This window comes from Salminus brasiliensis, chromosome 3, assembly GCF_030463535.1.
Source record: "Salminus brasiliensis chromosome 3, fSalBra1.hap2, whole genome shotgun sequence".
Taxonomy (NCBI): Eukaryota; Metazoa; Chordata; class Actinopteri; order Characiformes; family Bryconidae; genus Salminus; species Salminus brasiliensis.
In genome coordinates, this window is record NC_132880.1 from 30,681,378 (window position 1) to 30,702,643 (window position 21,266).

Consider the following 21,266-nt stretch of genomic DNA (forward strand, 5'->3'; position numbering starts at 1 on the left):
CTGGCTATTATCACAAAGCACACCTCCAAAGTCTCCTTTCACAGTAACCTATTGTCTAGTCATGCTACACACATACTCTGTTCTGCTTGGTATAAAGCTGCAGCGTTTGGCCTGAGTGGACATCTCTCATGTCTGAGAATGGTGATGGTGTTAGCATCTTACATGCACACAGAAATAAATCCAGGTCACTGAACATCCCCTGCAGTTCAATTAAATCCATCATTAAGAAATGGAAGGAATATGGCACGTTTGTCTAGAGCAGGCCGTCCTCACAAACTGAGTGACCGTGCAAGAAGGAGACTAGTCAGGGTTGCCCGACTCCTTTTTGACGTACACTCTTTGATAACCTGTTCTGGTTACTGAGTTGCGTGGAGTGTTCCTTAGTCTTCATGGTGTATTTGTAGCCAGGAATATTAATTAACCAGTGGCCGGACCTTCCAGACAGGAGTCTTTATATGACAATCAGTATATAGGACAGACAGGTAATGTGCACCATTTAAAAAATTGACAGGTTAATTAAGAGTCATATGCTCTGCAAAAAGTTAAAACGTTTTGGTGGGAAATTGTAAGACTACTAGCACCAATTGCTTGTGCCTTGTTGACTGAGGTCAGTCACTTTAAAAGCTGTGAATATTTATCCAGTTACTTATTTCACTTCATTGACTTTACTTTGTTTTCACTTTGATATTAAGGTTTATTGACCATGATTCAATTTACAAAAGCAATAAAAAGGGGGAAACATCCAAGAATACGTTTTGCCTACTATGACATTTAGCTCTTGATAGTGAAATCATAAAGCTATTAATGCTTAGAATTGGATTCTAAGGATCAGCTGCTGTGTTTGTTCGTTATAATGAGCTCCATTGATTTTATCAGTCACAACCAGTATTATTGGAATCATTAGCTACAGTTGACCAGTTGTATATATTTCACAGCTTTGAATAATTTGGGGAAATTGAATAATGCTCTTTTAAAGAATTACTGTGTATCTAATTAGGTTGGTTAAGGTTATGGGCCTGACACCACTGGGGGAAAAAAAACGTTAACAGCTCAACCTGTTACTCACATACTTTCCTCACATACGTTTCTCAGGTTGGATTAATGCAAAAGTTGCATTAATGGTGGGTTTTGAAGGACTTACATTTGACATGGTTCCTCCTCAGTTCAGTTATTGCCAACTCCCACCCATAGGCTACAACTCCTCCATCACATGGTGCTTCCGCCTGGGGGGGTAAAGACGACCAGGCTCAGACTCCTGGTGGCAGAAGCATTACTGGAGCTGTGTCTGAAACTGTGCCCAATTCACTATATTGGGGTTCCACCATTTATTAGTGTTGTCCAAAAAAATACAAATACAAACTACAAATGATGTACACACTAGCAGACATGGAATACCTATAATCCCAAAAATCATTTGGTTTGGAGATTTACACTCTGAGGAAGTGATTCTTCAGAAGTGATCTGAATTTTCACACATAGGGCATACTCAATAGGTCACTTTCGGACACAGCTTGGGATTTACTTCATCTCAGGCTATTTCTAGTTTTTGCACTTGGTCTCCCCCCACAGTCGGCAGTGCAATTTACTTTTATACCATTGCCATAACAACAAATCATGCTTTGAGCTCTCCATATAGACAGCTGTAAATGTATATTTGTTGACAAGCTAAACAATACAGAACTGGCACCCAAAATGAAAAACCATGTAGATTAATATTACAGAATTTTACACTAATATGACAGCATTCCGTAGCTTGTGCAAGAGGTCTTGTGCATGCTCCACCAAAGTTACACAGTGCAATAACTTGCTAGGTGAAACCCACCAGCTCATCCACTTTAATACAACACACATTGTGCATTCTGAGATGCTTTCCTGCTCACCACAATTGCACAGTGTGGTTACAGTAGCCTTATGTCAGCTCCAGCCAGCCTGGCCATTCTGTGTTGACCTCACTCATCAACAAGGCGTTTTCAGCTGCAGAACTGATGCTCGCTAGATGTTTTTATTTGTTGCACCACTCTAAGTAAAATCCAGAGACTGCAGCAGTGAAAATCCCAGGAGATCACCAGTCCGTCTGTCAACAACAATCAGGACCCTTTCCAAATATCTTAAAAAAAAAAAAAAAAAAAAAAAAAAAAAAAGACCCATTCTGATGTTTTGGGTTTTTGGCACCCCAGTCAAGTAAATCACTAGAGATGAGGGTTAATAAGCTTAACAATGCAGGCTTGTGTACAGGCAGAGTGGAAACCAAGCCTGAGGAAAAGGCTAGAGGAAGATGCATCACAGTGAAACACTGTAGTGCACTACTATAAATAGTATCAGGGAAACAACATCTTACTTCTGTGGTGGTGTAAGTAGCCTCTGTCTTGGTGCAAGGGCAACACTGTACACTCAATATACTTTCTGAAGTCAATATAATTCTGAAGTACTATTTCCTTCATCACTTGCTGGACTCTCCAGCAGCTCCCGAACATTTTAGTGGTTCATTAAACCCCTTTAGCCCATTGGTCATCTGTCAGTTTCTGACCACACAAATATATATATACCAATACTTGACCAATACACACAAACCAAAAGAAATCTCTTCATATGTAAAAATCTGCAGATGATTAGAACATCATTAGAGAGGATTATGGAGGAGCCTCTTTTTTGTAAACATTCAGTTTGGTTTAATCTTGATTGGTAAAGTGAGTGTTATTACCAAGTTCTCTGAGGCCTTCAAAAAGAAGGTTGTCAATGCATATCTAGTCTAGGAAGGGATTTAAAAAGATCTTAAAATAATCAGAAAACAGCCGTTCCACACTGCGCAGTAAATTAATTAAGTAAAGTGCATAAAGTGCAACAACTGCAAACATGGACAGGTCAGCAAGTTTAGTCTAACAGCAGACCACCAAATGCTTAAAGAAGTCTCCAAGTATCCCAAAATGTCACCACAGAATATACAGGTAGGTCTTGCCATAGCTGAAGTACACATATCATTGCAGGTGTGCAAGACGGAAACCCTTGCTGTCAAGATAGACATCAGAGCAATATTAAAGTTTTCCAGAGAACATCAAGACCAAGGCATCTGCAACCATGTGCTTTGGACAAATGAGTCCAATGTTAAAAATGAGTCTATAGTCTACCTTCTCATCTTTCACTCTTTCAATAACGTCACTCTTCTCTCTTAATCACCTTGAAATGATGCTGTAAGTTGGTGTGTTAAATATTCCAGGATTTTTTTTTTTATTCTACATTTCTGCAAATCTCAATAGTTAAAATTTAGGCTTGTGTGTATCACCAGGTGGCAGCATTGCAACATCTACATCCAAGCCTGCTGGACTTGTCATTGCAGACTCTGGTTGTGGCACTTTATTGTAACCAAAACCATTAAAGCGAACCTGAGAACATGAAATAAAACACCAGTCACCTCAACCACACTGAAAACCAAACATTCACCTTCAGCCAAAATCATAAATAGAGGAGGGCAGGGCACAGCCTTTTAGCTCTTGTTTACTGATAATATGATTATAGTTTTTTTTTTATATAAAAATAAACCTGGACACCAGTGCTGCAAATGCAAATGTGAGTGCAAATGTTACAACCTGGCCCATAGGCTGTTAATTGTAATAGACTGAGCTTTCCAACTAATATAAAAACAAATATGTAGCTCAAAAAAAAAAAAATCAAAAATAGATCAGTAAAGAGTCCACTAAGTCAAAACTGACAGCAATTTACAATTGACATCCAAATAATTCATTATTTTGTACTGAAGGTGTGTTTGCAGGTATATGCATGTCACTGGCAGTTTCTTTGAAGGTTAGTATGTTAAACTAACTCCCCAGTGTGGAGGCTGTACTCTAACCTGGCAAGCTCTCACTGCCGGTTGTTTATTTGCCCCAAAACATGTTTTTTTTTTACAGCCATCAGGACAGCGAATCAATAACAAACTGAATTCTGTGACTTAGACACAGCTCGTATATAAATGGTCTTCAGGGGGAATCTGGGGAAAAATGTACAGTTGATTTTGAGAATATGAGAAAATGTTTGACTTGAAACTGTTTAACAACATAAAAAAGTGTGACATTCCACTCTCACTCCCATCCCTCCCTTCAGCCAAAACCAAAAATAAAGGACAGAAGGGAGCTTTTTTTTCATTGATATTATAAGATAAAAATATTAATAATATAAGAAAAATAATATTAATAAAAAAAAACTGGACACCTGTGCTACAAATGTAAATGTATACTTTGCTTCCAGCACTAGTCACCATCTGAGTGCAAACGCTACAACCTACCCCATAGGCAGGGTTAATTATGGCAACTGGTATGAGTATTAAAATACATTTTTTCCAAATACATGTGAGACACATACACATATGTTCTTATTACAGTTTTATTAAAGGTTTTGTGCAGATTTAAATACAAAATATGTAACTATGCAGGTCATTTAAATAAAGTTTTTCCCTGCAACATTTTTATAGTATGTAGCAGACACTTTCATCTGAAGTGTTCATGTTACAAAGGGAAGAAGGTGTACCGTTAGGGGTTTTGCCTACTTACTTGCTGGTAAAGTAAAAAGTAGTGTTCTTACCCATGTGGAAAACCAGCTAAGGAGCTAAAAGGAGCTAAAAATCCAGACATTCAAACCAATTCGCAAAATGACTGTTACGATTCTATAAAGGAAAAACATTTAAACTGTTCCATTTTAATTTCACTTAATTAACTTTAGCAAATACCTTTACGATATTTAACATTTCTGATTAGAATGATCCCCAAAACACCATGCTCTTAGAGCCGGAGATTGTATTTGCATCATTCCAGATAGTTCGCAAATCACAGTTTTAAGCATTCGAATGTGCCTTTTGTGTTCTTAGGGACGCGAGTGTCATGTACTTGTTGACATCTTGAGCACTTCAAGTTGCAGTAAACCAGATGCTGGAAAGCAAGAATCAGTAACTCCTTCTTATTCCAAATACAAAGCTGTGTTCACTCAGCTTTGTTCTATATGCCTCCATACAGGTGGATTTTAGCAAAAGAAACAGTCTCAAAATAATCCTTCTGGCCTTTTTCATAGATGATGAAGATGTGTTTTTTATCTTCAGGGTTGTCACCTTTGAGTGATGTTAAAGAAGAGTAGCCACTTGGCCCGTGCCAAATCTGCAACACCTCATTGTTCCATGACTTACCATCAGTCAGAGACCAGCGAAGAGTCAGATTGACCCCTGGAGAAGAGAGAGAATAGAAGAAAAAAAACATCTAGTACATGACAGGCCCTCTATCACTATGTGGACAATACTGTTTATTAGTAATACTAAATGTACAAACAATCTAAAATGAGAAGACAAAATATTCCAAACTGATAAAACATAACCATAAATACAGTAAATCACTGCTAACAATACCATGTACCCACAAAATGTCAACTTTATAGGAGAGAGTTAAGTAATTTAATGTAGCAAGACTCCATTCTATTCCATGTTTTAGACCACATATGTAAACTTATATAGACCATATATATATAAACTAGAAAAATTTGTGTTTGATAGATTATTTGTTGTAACAATTCTGTGTAATAAATCTTATACCGCTGGAAAGCCTGTTAATTTCCCTTTTAATGGTGCCAAATTTGTAAGATACATGCATTTTGATGATGAGAGTATGTGGGTTGCGCCCATGAAAAATCTGCCAAATCTTCTCGGTCAAACAATTTATTTTGCTGTTGGTATTGACACTTGTTTTGAGCCTCTGGTACCCCCAAGAACTGCCAATCAGGTTTGGGCGTGCTGTTCGTGCCAGAGTGACCAACACAACCACGTTGGCTGACTTGCTGGTTGGAGAATGGGATGCCATCCCACAGCAGTGTATGACCAGGCTGGTAACCTGCAGCATAAGGAGAAGTTGCCAGGCTGTTGTGGCTGTGTATGGCTTTTCCACACGCTACTGAGGCTCCAAATTCATAAACTGCCAAATATGTCTTGTTTCTTCAAACTTCAATCATCAAGTCCACCAAACACCAAATGAGTCAATTGCAGAGAGGATTTGGCACATTTTTCATGGGCGCAACCTACATACTCTTCTCATCCCACATGTGGGCACCATTTATTAACTGCCCCATTTATAGTCCCCCTTTGCTCACTGTGCTGGGAGTTGGCTGGGTTGCTGAAGTACAGCACTCCATCTTTCTGTAGAGTTCCAGCTGCCACCACAGGATCCACCAGCGTGTGGTCAAACACCAGCTCTTCGACAGGCAGCGTCTCACCCCCATCCGGACTCCGCACCACCATCCGGCAGCGGCAGTGATAGTTGTTCTGGTTTCGCACGTTAATCACTATACTTCCGTCCTGCAGTTCCACCGGCTGTAGACGAGAACCAGACTAGTTCACAATTTATTTAAGCTAACCAAATCGCTGCTATTGTTCTTTGTTCAAGTCAATTTTAATAGTAACAAATTACTGCTATGAGTGGTTAAAGCAAGCCCTTAGAGCCTCTAGAGTCACCAGGGGGCACTGTATTTTATCAGCTTTTATCAAAGATCAGGAATCCCAATATTGCATTGCTTTTTCATAATAAATGATGTATTCATTATTTTTCTATTACTGTATACAAATTACTGTATTCGTAATATGTTTATGTTCAGTAGAGGGTCCTTAGGTATAACATTGGGCCCCCAAATTCTGAGAAATGGACCTGGAGAAAAGGTTTGAAAAAAAAATGGCAATTAATAAAATGGTAAACTACTTTGATATTCAGAAGTAGTGTAAACACTTTTTAAAACATATTTCCTGGTCAATCACCTGACACTCATCTGGGTTGAAGTCCAAGTCCTGTTTGGGCTGGTTGTAAGGAATGCTCTTCAGTGCAGCTCCGTTCTTCCATGTTCGCCCATGATCGTCACTCAGAATGCAGAAGACCCCATCACCCTCAATAGTGCCATGACCACAAACCACCAGACGGCTCTTAGCTGGTGGATAACGCTTCTGTAACCGTAAATACAAATGAGGTGCCACAAACCCTTTTTTTACCCAATAATCTGAATTTTCAATTCATAATGTAAAGCAAAGAACTCATATACTGACACAGGTCCTTCAACAGGTTCTATACATAAATAAATTTTTTCAGAGAACAAAAAGTGGCTGTTCTTTCGCATCACACTAAGACTTTGCTCTGCATGCTTAAATCATCACACACACACACACACACACACACACACACACACACCACGTGTCTTCAACGTAACTTATGTAGTTTGTGAAACTGTATAACACACTTATAATCTATAAACATGGATGAAAGAACATTACATAGCTTAAACACTAGCTGCAGCCATCCTGAAGCCTTAATTGCTCTCCATATTTGAGCCATACAATGTCACATCCCACATTTGGGAAAAAGGTAAAATTGTGTACATCTGAATTTTGGCTGAAACCAAATAACAGCAAATAGCATGACAGCAAATAGAAAAATAGGGGTGGAGTAGATGGGTTTTGAACCTGAATGCCAAAGCCAGGTCCTGGGATGAAGCTCTTGACCCCCAAGTGGACAGAGAGGTTGCGTGGAGCGCTCCAGGTCACACCGTCATCCAGGCTCTCCACCAACATGGTGCTGGGGGGGCTGCAATGATAGCGGTAGAAGCACAGAGAGTAGATCAGCATCAGAGCACCTGTTTCTTCATCCACAACAATGGAGCCCAAGTTTGACCCATCTGTGTGGATCCCATCATCCACTATAAAGGAGGTCGGCGACCAGGTTAAACCTGGAGAGAAGAGCAATAAGAAGAAATCAGATAAAAGAGTGCGCTGTACACTGTACAGTAACAGCTTTTTATTGGCCAACAAATGCTATTTTAAAATCACTATATAATGAGTATATATTTTATTATATTATAGCCCTAACTGCTTTTTAAGCTATTCACAAAATACGCCAGCCAATCATAACTGAGATTTCTTATTTACATATATGATTCTTAACAGAACAGAACAGGTTAATTCTAAGATGTAAAGGTTACAAAAGATCAAATTAATTTCGGCTTTTTTGGGCACACAAACATTATAAGCAGGACCTATAAGCAGGGGAAAGAAATGACGCAACAACAATATAAAATATGGACTTTTTAAATATTCAGTGACTATGAACTACTATGAATCTTCTACACATTATTCAGTGTAGAAGATTCATAAGATTCATGAGTGTGAGGGTAGAGTGATAAATTAAGAGGTGGGCCCTGTGTACAGACCAGTTATATATATATAAAAAAAAAAAAAAAAGGTCATTACGGTTCAAACATTGGTGTCTCATTCTGAGCTAGCATGTGAATTAGAGATTAGAACTAAATGATTGATGGACATTGGAAATGCAATGCACCTCTGTCTGTGGAGCGTCTCAGGGCTATAAATTTGGCCTCCATGTCACCACTGGACGTTTTTCGGCCCTCAGCAAATGCCAACAGGCTTCCACGGGTGGTAAATGTCAGCAGAGGGATCCGGTATGTGTGCACTTCTCCAGCTCCACCACCCACCCACAACAACTTCTCTTCAGTAATAAGAGGATTAATCTGATGGAGATGGGAGATGAGGCAAAGGGAAAGACAGACAAAAGCTTGTAACATTACACAGTCTTACTTCAAAAACCTGTATGTATGTTTATGGTTGTTTCTATTTATATATGTATTCTATGTTTTCTCTGACCCAACTGATCAGCCATTAGCTTCCGCCTGAGCGGGTGTGTTTGGAGCTAGAACACCTAATGATAGGGCTACTTCAGAGCAGAGATGTATAGTAGCGAAGTGGAACTACTTCACTACTGTACTAAAATGCTGTATCTGTGCTCTACTATTGGATGAGTTTAACACTTTCACTCCATTACATTTTTTATGTGCTGCATTGTTACTCGTTACAGTTATAAAAAATGTCACGAATCATATCAAACCCACATTATCCAACTCCTCAGTTAGGAAGTAGCTATTGGCTGCCCTAAAAGTCATGTGTAAGTTAAATGCAGTGATTTCTTTTCGTGTCTCTCTGAAGACACATGTATATATAGTTATATACTCATATTTATATATGTACTCTGTCTTGTTTATTCCTGTCCTTCTGCTACAGCCAAAGGAATTGAGACAGTCCTTAAGTCTGAGCATTTGAAATAATAGAAATGATGATATTCAGACTTTTGACTGCTGTTTTCGACTGTAATAACTACATAACAATACTTGCACTTTTACTTTCAGTACTTAAGTAGTAAATGTTTGAATAAACTACTTGCAATACTTAAGTATAAAGTACAAGTACTTAAGTATGGTGCTTAAAGTTTACTTCTATTTCTACTCAGGTCACTTTTTGATAGAGCACTTGTACTTTCACTCAAGTCTGGCTTCAGAGTCAAGGTTATTGAGGACCTGTGCTTGTGTGAATGGCTTGGTAATAGTGTGAACTTTTTTTGAAGGTTCAGGTTTCCTGGTCAGGCGAAAACACAATGCCTGCTGTTTTACCTTGACATGAACTGAAAAACCTTCCTCTTTCTCCCAAATATAAGATCCTTGAGGAACCTTTGGAGTTTTTTTTTTTAGTTTGGAAACATGAAGGAATCTCTTAAGGTGCTTTGAGGAGCCTTCAATTGACCTTTTTCTTCTTCAAAACTTTTCTTGAAAGTTCCTTAAAGTACCTCATAAGGTTCCTTCGCAGTTTTACACTGAAGAACCTCCAAAAGTTCCTCAAAGATCTTACACTTTTAGGTGTACTCACCAGTGTACACAGCAGGGGTGTATAAGGGGTGTTGTGGACCTGTGCTCTATGTGAATGGCTTGGTAATGGAAGGTTTAGGGTTCCTGGTCGAGCAAAAACACAATGCCCGCTGTTTTTTCTCGACATGAACCGGAAAACCTTCCTCTTCCTCCCAACATAAACAGGTAAACATTGTAAAAAGTTCATCTGAAGCATTTGAACTGAATACAGTCGCCAAAAACACTCTTTCGTCCTCTCCAGTAATGTCGGCCGTATCTGAGCCCAACGCTCATTTATGTATTTCCTGGTGTTTAAATGGCAGCCTGCCCGCAGAAGTTCCTACTTCACGTGTTCATGAAATGATACCAGTGAAACTATGCCGACTCTCCACCATCCTGTCGGTTTAAAATGCAAATGATTATCTGTCCTTAAATCGACAAATAAACCTCTTTTTTGTTACCTCTGCATTGCCTCCTACGACAAGGCGGGTGAAGTAAACCGAAAGCAGTAGCCCACAGGGGTTCATAGCCGATGGGAGACGAACGAGCTTCGCTGCTACCTGCTCACACAAGCACCGAGTCCAAACACATGACTGAAACCTTCGTAGCTTTATGACTAGACCACACGACCGTCCTCCTATAACACAGTCCAACAGATCGTACTTTCTGTGTGGAAGTAGTGTTTAATGCTGCTGTGTCTCCTTGTGCCTCAGAACTGGTAACACCAACTGGGTACGCAGGTGAGTGACTGGTTCTACAGGTGAATAACTGCTGACTAACGGTTTTTTTTTTTTGTCAAATAAAGGGAACTATTGTCTGGGGAGGATGTTTTCCTCAGTATAGAAATAAACACACGAATAAATATATTCATAAAGTTTATGACCCACACTATGAGATTATAACCCCCAATGCAAAGCACAGCAGCACCCCATAACCTCTGGTATCAGCAGAAATGGGGATATGAGAAGAAAACATGAGTCTGATCCAGTCATGTGCACAGATCCACCCTGATACAGCAGACACTCACACTTTGTGAGATATGGCTTTGTTGGCTGTGTGTTTTTTCTTGTGGGGTAGTCATCTGCTTGGACATTTTCGACACTTTTACTTTGCTCCTGAGCTCCCCCTACAGTTCGGGAGTGTAATACACTTTTACACCACTGCCCTAAAGACAAGCCACACTTTGAGCTCCTGCTTTGCACATGATCTCTACACATGCATTTATTGATAAGCTGAAAGATCAACAAAAAAAACAAACATTTAGACTGACCAGGAAGTTTTTACAGACCTTAATATGTGTACTCAATACCTCCACTCAGAATTGAGTCATATTTCTTATATTGTCTTGTACATTGCATGGTCCTGTACTGTATTGTATTCTATTGTATTGTTTTCATTTTGTTCCATGTGGCACCCTTGTTCTAGTAAAAAAACAAAAACAATTTCATGTCACTGTGTACTTGTACAGAGCTGAAATGACAATAAAAGCCTCTTGACTTGACTTATGAGAGGTATTGTATCCGCTTCACCAAAGTTACATAGTGGAGGAGCCAGCAGACACGCCATTTGCTCGTTTAAGTAAGTAAGTGTGCCAAAATGATTTGCTGTAAAACCTTATGGATAGGGATGAAATGGAGCTTGGGGCCAGCAGTTAGCAGCAAGTGAGCAGTTCACACTCAAGTGCTCATCGGAAGGTTGCATACACCAGATGCGTAACTAGTAAATCTAACTTTACTCCATTCGCATGGCTGTTGGAAGATCCACTCACTATGTATGGAGATCTGTAGGATATCTCAAAACAACGCCACCGAGTCGTCCACAAACGGATGATTTAATATTAGTCAAAATATTAAAAATCTATATTTAAAACCAAGAATTTAAAACGTACATACGAATTCACTGTCTGTTTCGAGTGCAATTTACAAGAAGTACAAATGGTATTTCCCGGTTTCCGACACCTCTGAAGCACAGCATAAGTACAATATCATGACCCCCTCCACTGCCACCATGTTTGTTGTTGCCAGAAATTTAACCGCCCTCTAGGGAATGTATTGCTTAACGCCCATGCCAAAGTAAAGGACGCCCAGAAGGAACACACAGTGATAAAGACAAGTTTTATCCACATTGTTTGCACCCTCAATGCCTTACACATACTTAGACAAGAGCAACAGTTTAAAAACAGTGTCTATTTTGACTTCACAGAAGTAGTTTCTTAAAAATAATAAAAAGTTTAACATATAAATGTACAGTGGACTGGAGTGAACTGGTATGCACACTGATGTAAGACAATGATTAGAGTACACTGTTAAAAGTGCAAGATCCTTGAGGAACTTTTAGAGGTTCTTCAGTTTGAAACCATGAAGGAACCTCCTATGGTGCTTTGAGAACATTCTTGAAGAGATTCATCCACAGTGTCAAATTGAAGCACCTCTGAAAGTTCCTCAAGGATCTTACACTTTTAACAGAGTAAACTTCTCACATTCTCCCTTAGCTAATCAGTCCTCCATCAGATCAATCCCTAGCATATTAAAAACAACTACAGAGTACCCAAGCTTATCAACGTTTTGCACAATCAGTAAAAAAGTTTAGCAAGCACATCAGATTCAATACCTGACAGCTGCTTGAAGTCCATTCGAATGCATATAGGTTTCACACCACTTGGTACATTTTCTAATACCAGTAATTCCTCCATTGCCAGCTCAGCACACCTTTATCAGTATATATTAAATCACATCACAAATCACAAACCGAAAAAAACTGTGCATTTAAAGTCATTAGGGCCTCCTTTGTCAAACTGGAGGTTTCCTACAAGTTCTGGAGACTACATGTGCAGAGTAAAATGCAAATCCAGGCAATTACAAAAAAACACAACATTTTCAGTAGAGTGAAAGGAGCTCCTGAAAGCAACACAATACCAACATATCCATTTTTTTCTTTTGCATGGTATCTTAGATAGATCCGTAAAGAGAATTTATTTCAACTTATGTGCTGATTATCAGGCATTTCGCAGGATGAATTAGCTGTGCAGAAGTGAGGAAATCATTAAATGAAAGCAATCTACTAGCTATATCTTCTTGGCAATATTGGAAGACCATCAGTTAAGAATCCAAGAATTTCCAAGATTCTTCTTATTTCCTTTTCCCATCCGTGTTCTCATCCGTTTGATCAGCCTGAACTCATAGCTGGATGATCTGTGTTGTTTTAAAAGGTGGAGTCTCTGATTATGTTGACTTTGACATTGTGCAAATCATGACTTTCAGATGGTTCAATATTTAATGAGATCTGTTAAATGAGGTCACTTCATTTTCCCTTTTTTCCCCATGCTGACTGTCTGCTTTCATTCTACCTGCCACCATACAGGTGAATTTTTGCGATAGAAATAGTCTCTATATATTCCCGATGACCCTTTTCATAGATGACGAAGATGTACTTCTTATCTTCAACAGAGTTGCCGACAAGCGTCGTCATTGAAGAGTAGCCACTTGGTCCTTGCCAAATCTGGAGTGCCTCACTTTCCCACGACCTGCCATCCGTCAGAGACCAACGGAGAGTCATGTTGACCCCTGGAGGAGACAGAAAACAAGAAAGAGTTGGACAAAATAAAAATACATAGATGTTTGTATTAGAATTGTGTTTACATTGTACTGGAGTCACACAACTGAAAATCTAATCCAAAATTGAAGGGGCAGAGAGGAATATTTATCCTCTCTAATCAAAAGTTTTATTCAGTCATCTCACAGATATTATTATAAAATTATATTTACTGCACACAAGAATACATTTCATTGGCTTTTGTGTCTGTGAGGCTTGTGGTATGTTCCTGTGATGTTTGTTCTTTATATGGACATCGTGGTGCTTGGAAGGGCTTGGACCGTTCTTTGAGAAGGTCACTGAGACTGAGACAAAGACTTGCTTGCACCCATCTCCAACCTAGCCCACCAGATATGCTGGCAAGGCCTGTGGTAGTGTTATGATTCCAAAAACAAAAGCGTGGTAATGGAACTGGATCTGGTGACTGGGAGCAGTGGTGGCTCAGCGGTCTGGATCTGGTGACTGGGAGCAGTGGTGGCTCAGCGGTTAGAGCGCCGGGATATTGATAACAGGGTTGTGGGTTCGATTCCCGGGCTCGGCAAGCTGCCACTGTTGGGCCCTTGAGCAAGGCCCTTTACCCTCTCTGCTCCCCGGGCGCTGGAGTTGGCTGCCCACACGCTCTGGGTGTGTGTGTGTACTCACTGCCCCTAACACATGTGAGTGTGTGTTCACTACCAGATGGGTTAAATGCGGAGGACACATTTCACTGTACAGTCCACACTGTACAGTGACAAATACTATGTCAATTGGCTTTTTAAAACATAATGCAGTTAATATGAACTGCTAAGATCCTGTATATCTGAATAGCAGTCTCTGGTCCAAGGATTTAAAGGATCCCACATCTTTTCATCAAAGGTAAAGGTAAAGATGCACCTTTACCTTTACCTTTGATGAAAAGATGTGGGATCCTTTAAATCCTTGGACCAGAGACTGCTATTCAGATATACAGGATCTTAGCAGTTCATATTAACTGCATTATGTTTTAAAAAGCCAATTGACATAGTAAGCCAATGGTAAACACTCTATATACAATTTTGCAAGAATGTGCCTGGATATCTTTCTCAGAATGTTCCATGCAGTAGCAATGTCGGCCAATCCAAACAGACACTTTTTTTTTTGTTTTAATAATATGTCAGATATTGAGTGGAGTGTGCCTCCATGCAGAATTTGTTGATTGCCTGTGTGACCAAACATATTAAAAAACATTTAATCATTAAAACTGTATATGGGGACCTCTTGCAGTGAATTGTACAGGGTATGGGACTTGCGAATGTGAATGTGCCAGTGTTGCCCATACTTTTTGGTATATTTAATCATATCAAAGCTTACTGTGCTGGGAGTTGGCTGGATTGCTGAAGTACATCACTCCCTCTTTCTGTAGAGTTCCAGCTGCCACCACAGGGTCCACCAGTGTGTGGTCAAACACCAGCTCCTCCACAGGCAGCGTCTCACCCCCGTCCAGACTCCGCACCACCATCCGGCAGCGGCAGTGATAGTTGTTCTGGTTTCGGACGTTAATCACTATACTTCCGTCCTGCAGTTCCACCGGCTGTGGATACAACAGAGCAATACTTTAGAATATGTACCTTTTTATAAGCCTTTTTTTGTACCTGAAGCTCTAAAAGGAAAAAATAATAAATCCGGCATATGCCTTTGTTGTGAAAACACATTCTAAGCTTTTTACCAGCTTTTTGGAGTAAAATGGATTTTACTCCACTCTGCATTTTACATAACACACATTATGAAAATTTATGGCTAAAGTAGATTTAGACTATAGCCATAACATTAAAACGGATACAGTCTGTCAAGTGGTGGATATACACATTAGACAGCCAGTGAACAGTCATTTCTCAACACTGAGGTGTGGTAAGCATGACAATTGGGCAAGGGAAAAGAATCTGAATGACTTTGAAAAGGACCAAATTGACCTGCTGCTAACATTTTCTATTTCTAATGCAATATTCTAAGTTCAGGCCACAGAGATCTTCTCAACCTTTCTTACAGCTTTATACAATCAGTCACCTGACACTCATCTGGGTTGAAGTCCAAGTTCTGTTTGGGTTGGTTGTAGGGAATGCTCTTCAGTGCAGCTCCGTTCTTCCACGTTCGTCCGTGATCATCACTCAGGATGCAGAATACTCCATCACCCTCAATATTGCCATGACCACAGACCACCAGACGGCCAGCTGATGGATCATAACGTTTCTGTAGAACCACAGAGTACATCACAGTCACACTTTACCCACGACAGTGAAGAAACTAGCCCTGATCCAAACATGGTGTTGTTTGAGCGTGTCAAAGGTGTGGAAAAGATATGGCATGATCTACTTGTGTAATGGCATGAGTTTCTCAAACTGGTTTCATGAACATGACAATGAGTTTAGGATTCTTCAGTGAACTTCCCAGTTACTGATTCTGAAACCATTAGAACACCTTTGGGATGTGGCGGAACGAGAGTTTCGCAGTATTCTGGTCAAATCTGCTGGAATTGTGTGACACAATCAGGTCAATGTTTCCAACATTTTGTGGAATCCATGCCATGAACAGACTTGACTGTTTTGAGAGCAAAGGGAGGCGCCACTCAGTGTTCCTCATAAAGGCACTAAAGGTAATATATGATATTTGGTGTTCGTTAAAAGCAAATGCATCAGTGCATGTATTGCCTCAGAGTATGTCTGTTGGTCATTTGTTACATGAGAAAGTTAAACATCAACAGCAATGAGGAATTCATGATTAAAGACCCAGAGGATGTTATGATAAAGCAGAAGCTGACATGATAAAAACAAAGGGTCGAGAGGAGGTGGTAAGCGCACCTGAATGCCAAACCCAGGTCCAGGGGCGAAGCTCTTGACCCCGAGCTGGATGGAGAGGTTACGAGGAGCGCTCCACGTCAGACCATCATCCAGGCTCTCCACCAGCATGGTGCTGGAGGGGCTGCACTGGTAGAGGTGGAAGCACAGAGAGTAGATCAGCATCACAGAGCCTGTTTCCTCATCAACCACGACCGAGCCCAGGTTCAAACCATCCGCCATAGAGCCGTCGTCCACTATGAAGTATGTGGGAGACCACGTGGCTCCTTGGAGTGAAAGAATAAGGAGAGATGAGGCAACGATGTAACGGTCAGAGTTTGTTCAATGTGATGGCTGGATATTAATTAACAGGAAAAAATAGCAGCTAATGTGAAGATAATCAGCATTTTTTCTGTCAAATGTTTATAGATTCACAGTTTATAATTTACAACTATTTCTATTAAGAAAGTTGATGAAAAAAAACAAGAGGTTTGCAGTCAGTCATATATTTTACAATTCACAGTGAATAATTCACAACAATCTCAGTCTAAATCATATCATATTTAACGAAGACCACAGCAGTACAATATTTATGCAATATTTTTTATAATATTTAAAATTTAGATCCAAATTATTTTAGATAATATTTCATGAATGATTTTGCATTGTATGTCAGGTCAATTACCTTTATCTGCGGAGCGTCTCAACGCAATGAACTTGGCCCCAATGTCACCTGATGAATGTTTCCTTGCTTCAGCAAAAGCCAGCAGACTTCCACGTGATGTAAATGTCAGTAGTGGGATCCTATACGTATTCACTTCACCTGCTCCACCACTCACCCACAGCAGCTGTTCATCGTAAACCAGTGGCTCGATCTGCAAGTTACAGATAATTAAGACTATGTAGTGCAATAAAGAGTGCAACAAAACATCCTATTATGCTTATACAGCATGGACAGACTCCCACAGCATCCTAAAACCATTACAAATTATTTTTAGGAGGCATAAAACATCAAACCATGTGCTGAAGCGTGACTCAGAGGGTGTGAGGAATACTTTCAAGACTGATTTTAGATTCTTCCACAATGAAAGTAAAGACATTAAAGAAACAAGAAATATTACGCTATAATAAGTCACATGAAGATATTTAGGACTGGCTTCCCAGACAGGGATTAAGTCTAGTCCTGGACTAAATTTTCCATTTCAAAGGAAAAACCTCTCAGAATGCTGTGTTAGGCTGAAACTAAATTTAATTCCTGTGTAGGAAACCCCCAGTGTATAATAATATAGTGTGCAAGCAACTCACTTCCTTAAAGCAATTTCATTTGGTATCAACTTCTGCATACTGAAACACTGTAAACTGTGCCATTTAACCATGCCCAAATCATAGAAAAGTGCAGATTACAGCCACATAGCCATATTTACACAACCGATATGCCATATAACCCAAGATTTAATGCTAATACAATATATGACGATGCTGAATGTAATGGTTTCAGTTGGTGTCTTATTTTTGTATACCAATGTTTTCTCTGTGTCTGAAAATGTGGGTTGTATGGTTGTAATTCGTGTCGTAATCACCTGTCATGTTTTTTTTTGGCAAGTGAGACAGCCAGTCAGCCAGTAAGTCAGTACATAAGTCTGTAAGTAAGTCAGTAAGTCAGTACATCAAGTCGGTAGCTTAGTCAGTCAGCAAGTCAGTACGTCAGTATGTCCACAAGTCAGTAACTCAGTCAGCCAATCAATACATAAGTCAGTCAGTACGCAAGTCGGTAAGTACACAAACCAGCAATTCAGTGCGCAAGTAAGCAAGTCCACACAAGGGTCAGTAAGTAAGTGAATCAATCAGCACCTACAGAAGTCAGTACGTCAGTACCTAAGTCAGCCAGTCAGTAAGTTAGTAATTATGTAGGTCAGTACCTGAGTCAGTCAGTCAACAAGTCAGTACATATGCCAGACAGTAAGTCTTGTTGAGTTGTTCAGTCCGTAAGTGTGGTTCTCAGCCAACCTTCAGAAATGCTTGCGATCAAACTGAGCGTGGACAGAGAGTAAAAAGTAAAACAGGCCGCTGGATGTACGGATCAGACTGCATACTAGGAATCAAATCCCACCGCTCCCTGACATATCACACACTATCGAGTAGTGCAAACTGGCGCAGTATCATTGACAAACACCTAATGAAAAAGAGAAAAACTACATGAGGTAATACATGAAGCAAATGGGTAGAAATATACAGTGCTACAGCATGTTCAAAATACACGTATCTGTTGTAATCTGAGATAAAGAGGTGTGACAAATCTTTCACACTGTCAGTCATATGAGCCAGTATATTTCAACTAAGTACAGGAGTAAAAATTAAAGTGCAAAGAGAAAGGTTTGAACATGGTTTCTAAATGTCTGTCCTTTCAAATGCTTTGGATGCTACTAAGATTGTATGTTTAGCTAGTGTTTCCAGCAGTGCACAATTTTACTGAGAGAAACGTTAGCAGTGCCATCTGACATGTCGAAACGAGTCTTTTCTTTGCTAATCGAAAGAATTTGCTCATTCTTTTGGTTTCTTATCAGAATGTCTGGTCCACCTTAAAAAGGTACAGTCGCTGCATTCCGGCGTCCGCGCATCTACGCTGCACCTCCCGCACTTTTTAAGGTGGAACGGTGCATTTGACTGAGAAGCCGGATAACTCGGTTCTCTTAGTTGTGTCAAAACAAATAAAAGTGCATCCTTTACAAGCCGTGTAACGGTTGTATCGTGCACCAATCCTCCACGTTATATAAGCACAGCTGTCCTAACGCCGATGTGCTGTGTTTAATGTCACTTTATCAACAGGACTGAACATGAAGTTCCTGCCCCGGTCTGTTTTACCTGCGCGTGCCCCTCTCTCGCCTGCAGCACAAACATTAACCCGGCCACAAGCCACAGCTGATCCATCCTGCTGCCAGAACCACCTTTCCTGTTCTTCTACGTGAAGTCCGACCCGCGTTTCAGTCCTAAAACCTCATCAATCTGATCGGAAACAGTGTCCTGCAAACTCAAGACAAGACGCTGCTTCTTCACAACTTCATCATGTGATCATGCGCGTGACGTCACGCGGTCACATGACCCTGCCTGTAAGGGCGCTTGAGAGGACTCGCTGACGCGTAGATCCGGCGCAGAAACCGCCACGGTTTAATCTTCATTTTTAATCCACACTTATTTTGGCATGGACGTTTTGTTTAAACAGGTCAAATATAGCAATAAAAGCGTAAAAAACACACAAAACTAACGTAAAAAAAAAATTACATTCCACAAGCAGGTATGTTTCCTTTCTATTTATTGTGCAGAAACTCCATTAAACATAGGCCGGCCTGCATAGACCGACCACCAGGTGGAGGGCCGACATATACTGTGCATAGAAAAAAGATGAGATCTGTCTCTGTCTCTACACCTACAAAGTGTACTGACCAGGTAAGGTGACTTGTGAGTGTACACAGTGTGTAAAAGCACCAGCAATGGCACTGTGCCTGATACTCTCACACAAGCACCACATGCACGCTCCGTGTCACACGGCAGCATCATGACTGTGCTGTGACTGGTACACCACTCAAATAAAATCTGGTCAGTGGTGGTCCTATGACGGGTCTCTTTCCGTCGATGAATGGGGTTACCAAACATCTGGGCAAGACTTAAGATTAATCTGTCCAAAGCACATTGTTTTTGTCTAGGTGATCTCCTACCCTTTTTTTTTGACAGCAACGATTTTCTCCATTCCATTAAAATCTTGTAAAAACTTGTTATAAAGATCTCCTTCTGATGGTAGATGCTGTATTTTGTGGTAAGAGCTACATTTTAGGATTATTATAGACTTTTCTTTACATATCTTGCAGTCTGCTCTAGCGCTACATTTACTAAGACTGCCTTATATGACCATGTTGGCAGTTGTTTTACTAAATTTTGTAAATTATTTTCCAGACAGTTAAATGGCTAATTTCTGGGTTCTGAGATCTTTTTTAAAATCCCTTCCCAGACTCATATGCATCCTCCATGTTCCAATCATTTCCAGCTGATTTGGTGTACCTGATTCTAACTTAGGCATTTTAATTAGGGATGCACCGATTCGTTACTAGGAACGGATATCAGTGCAGATACTAAAAAAATTAGCTGGATCGGTTATCGAATAATTAATCTGATCCAAAGGACCGATCCATTTACGGAACCCGACTCTCGCACTGCTGGCATTCTAGGCTTCATAACCCAGGATCAGAGTAACCTACAGACATCATACATATATAGCAAACAGCAAGACTCCCCATCTAACCAGCATGGTGCCCTCGACCTGTCATCAACTATCAGTGAGTAATCCATCTGGTCCTCCATATGAGGAGAACCGAGAAGGGAGGAGCCACAAGCTCCTTTTTAGTCTCACAAAATATTAGAATAAAAGAATAAAAGTCCTGAGCCCAGACAACACTGTGCCGAGGTCCAGCACAGTTATTTGTTTTAGTGACTAGTAAACAGAAAATAGGTTAATTTATTTAAATGATATGTTCATTTGTTAAAGTTTTACAAAGTTAATAAAGTAATGATTACATCAATCCTGATGCATTAAGTCTCTCCCAGATGGTGATGTACAGTTGAAACCAGAAGTTTACATACACTATATAAAAAGCCACATATGCGTTTTATCTCACTGTCTGACATGAATTTAGAATAAACTTTTCCCATTTTAGATCAATTAGGATTACCAAGATTATTTCTATTTGCTAAATGCCGGAATAATGAGAGAGGGAATTATTTAAGGCTGATTTTATTACTTTCTTCGAAGTCAAAAGTGTAAATACACTAAGATATTTATGCCTTTAAACTATTTGGGACAGCCCATATGATGATGTCATATCTTTGGAAGCTTCTTATTGGCAACATCTGAGTTAATTAGAGACACACCTGTGGATGTATTTTAAGGCACACCTGAAACACACTGCTTCTTTGTGTAACTTCATGGGAAAGTCAAAAGATATCAGCTGAGAGATCAGGAAGAGAATTGTGGACATGCACAAGTCTGTCTCATCCTTAGGTGCAATTTCCAGATGCCTGAAGGTGCCGGATGCGTTCCATATTCTGAAAAGAAAAGGCTTGAAAGGCTTGACTGGAGGCCTGAAAAAGTATCAACAGAGAAGGTACTTAGCACCTGATGATGACTATGAATCGCAGACT

At 40.0% G+C, this 21,266-nt stretch overlaps 2 protein-coding genes across 3 annotated transcripts; both read right to left on the reverse strand.

Moving 5' to 3' along the window:
• Positions 1-4,360: 4,360 nt before the first annotated feature.
• On the reverse strand, positions 4,361-10,454 carry neu1 (neuraminidase 1). 2 transcript variants are annotated; one of them, XM_072674765.1, is made up of 6 exons: positions 10,158-10,454; positions 8,343-8,532; positions 7,472-7,734; positions 6,776-6,958; positions 6,118-6,337; positions 4,361-5,203 (listed from the first exon to the last, which is right to left on the reverse strand). In XM_072674765.1, exons 1-6 carry the CDS (start codon positions 10,221-10,223, stop codon positions 4,983-4,985), a joined length of 1,143 nt encoding a protein of 380 aa, XP_072530866.1. In that variant the 5' UTR covers positions 10,224-10,454; the 3' UTR covers positions 4,361-4,982. The 2 variants fall into 2 exon arrangements, with proteins under 2 accessions (XP_072530866.1, XP_072530865.1); XM_072674764.1 differs by lacking the exon at positions 10,158-10,454 and adding an exon at positions 9,719-9,917.
• Positions 10,455-11,791: 1,337 nt separating this feature from the next.
• On the reverse strand, positions 11,792-19,126 carry LOC140551359 (sialidase-1-like). The gene is made up of 6 exons (XM_072674767.1): positions 18,939-19,126; positions 16,762-16,951; positions 16,101-16,363; positions 15,310-15,492; positions 14,617-14,836; positions 11,792-13,259 (listed from the first exon to the last, which is right to left on the reverse strand). The coding sequence occupies exons 1-6, from the start codon at positions 19,002-19,004 to the stop codon at positions 13,039-13,041; spliced, it is 1,143 nt and encodes a 380-aa protein (XP_072530868.1). The 5' UTR covers positions 19,005-19,126; the 3' UTR covers positions 11,792-13,038.
• Between the last annotated feature and the right edge of the window lie 2,140 nt (positions 19,127-21,266).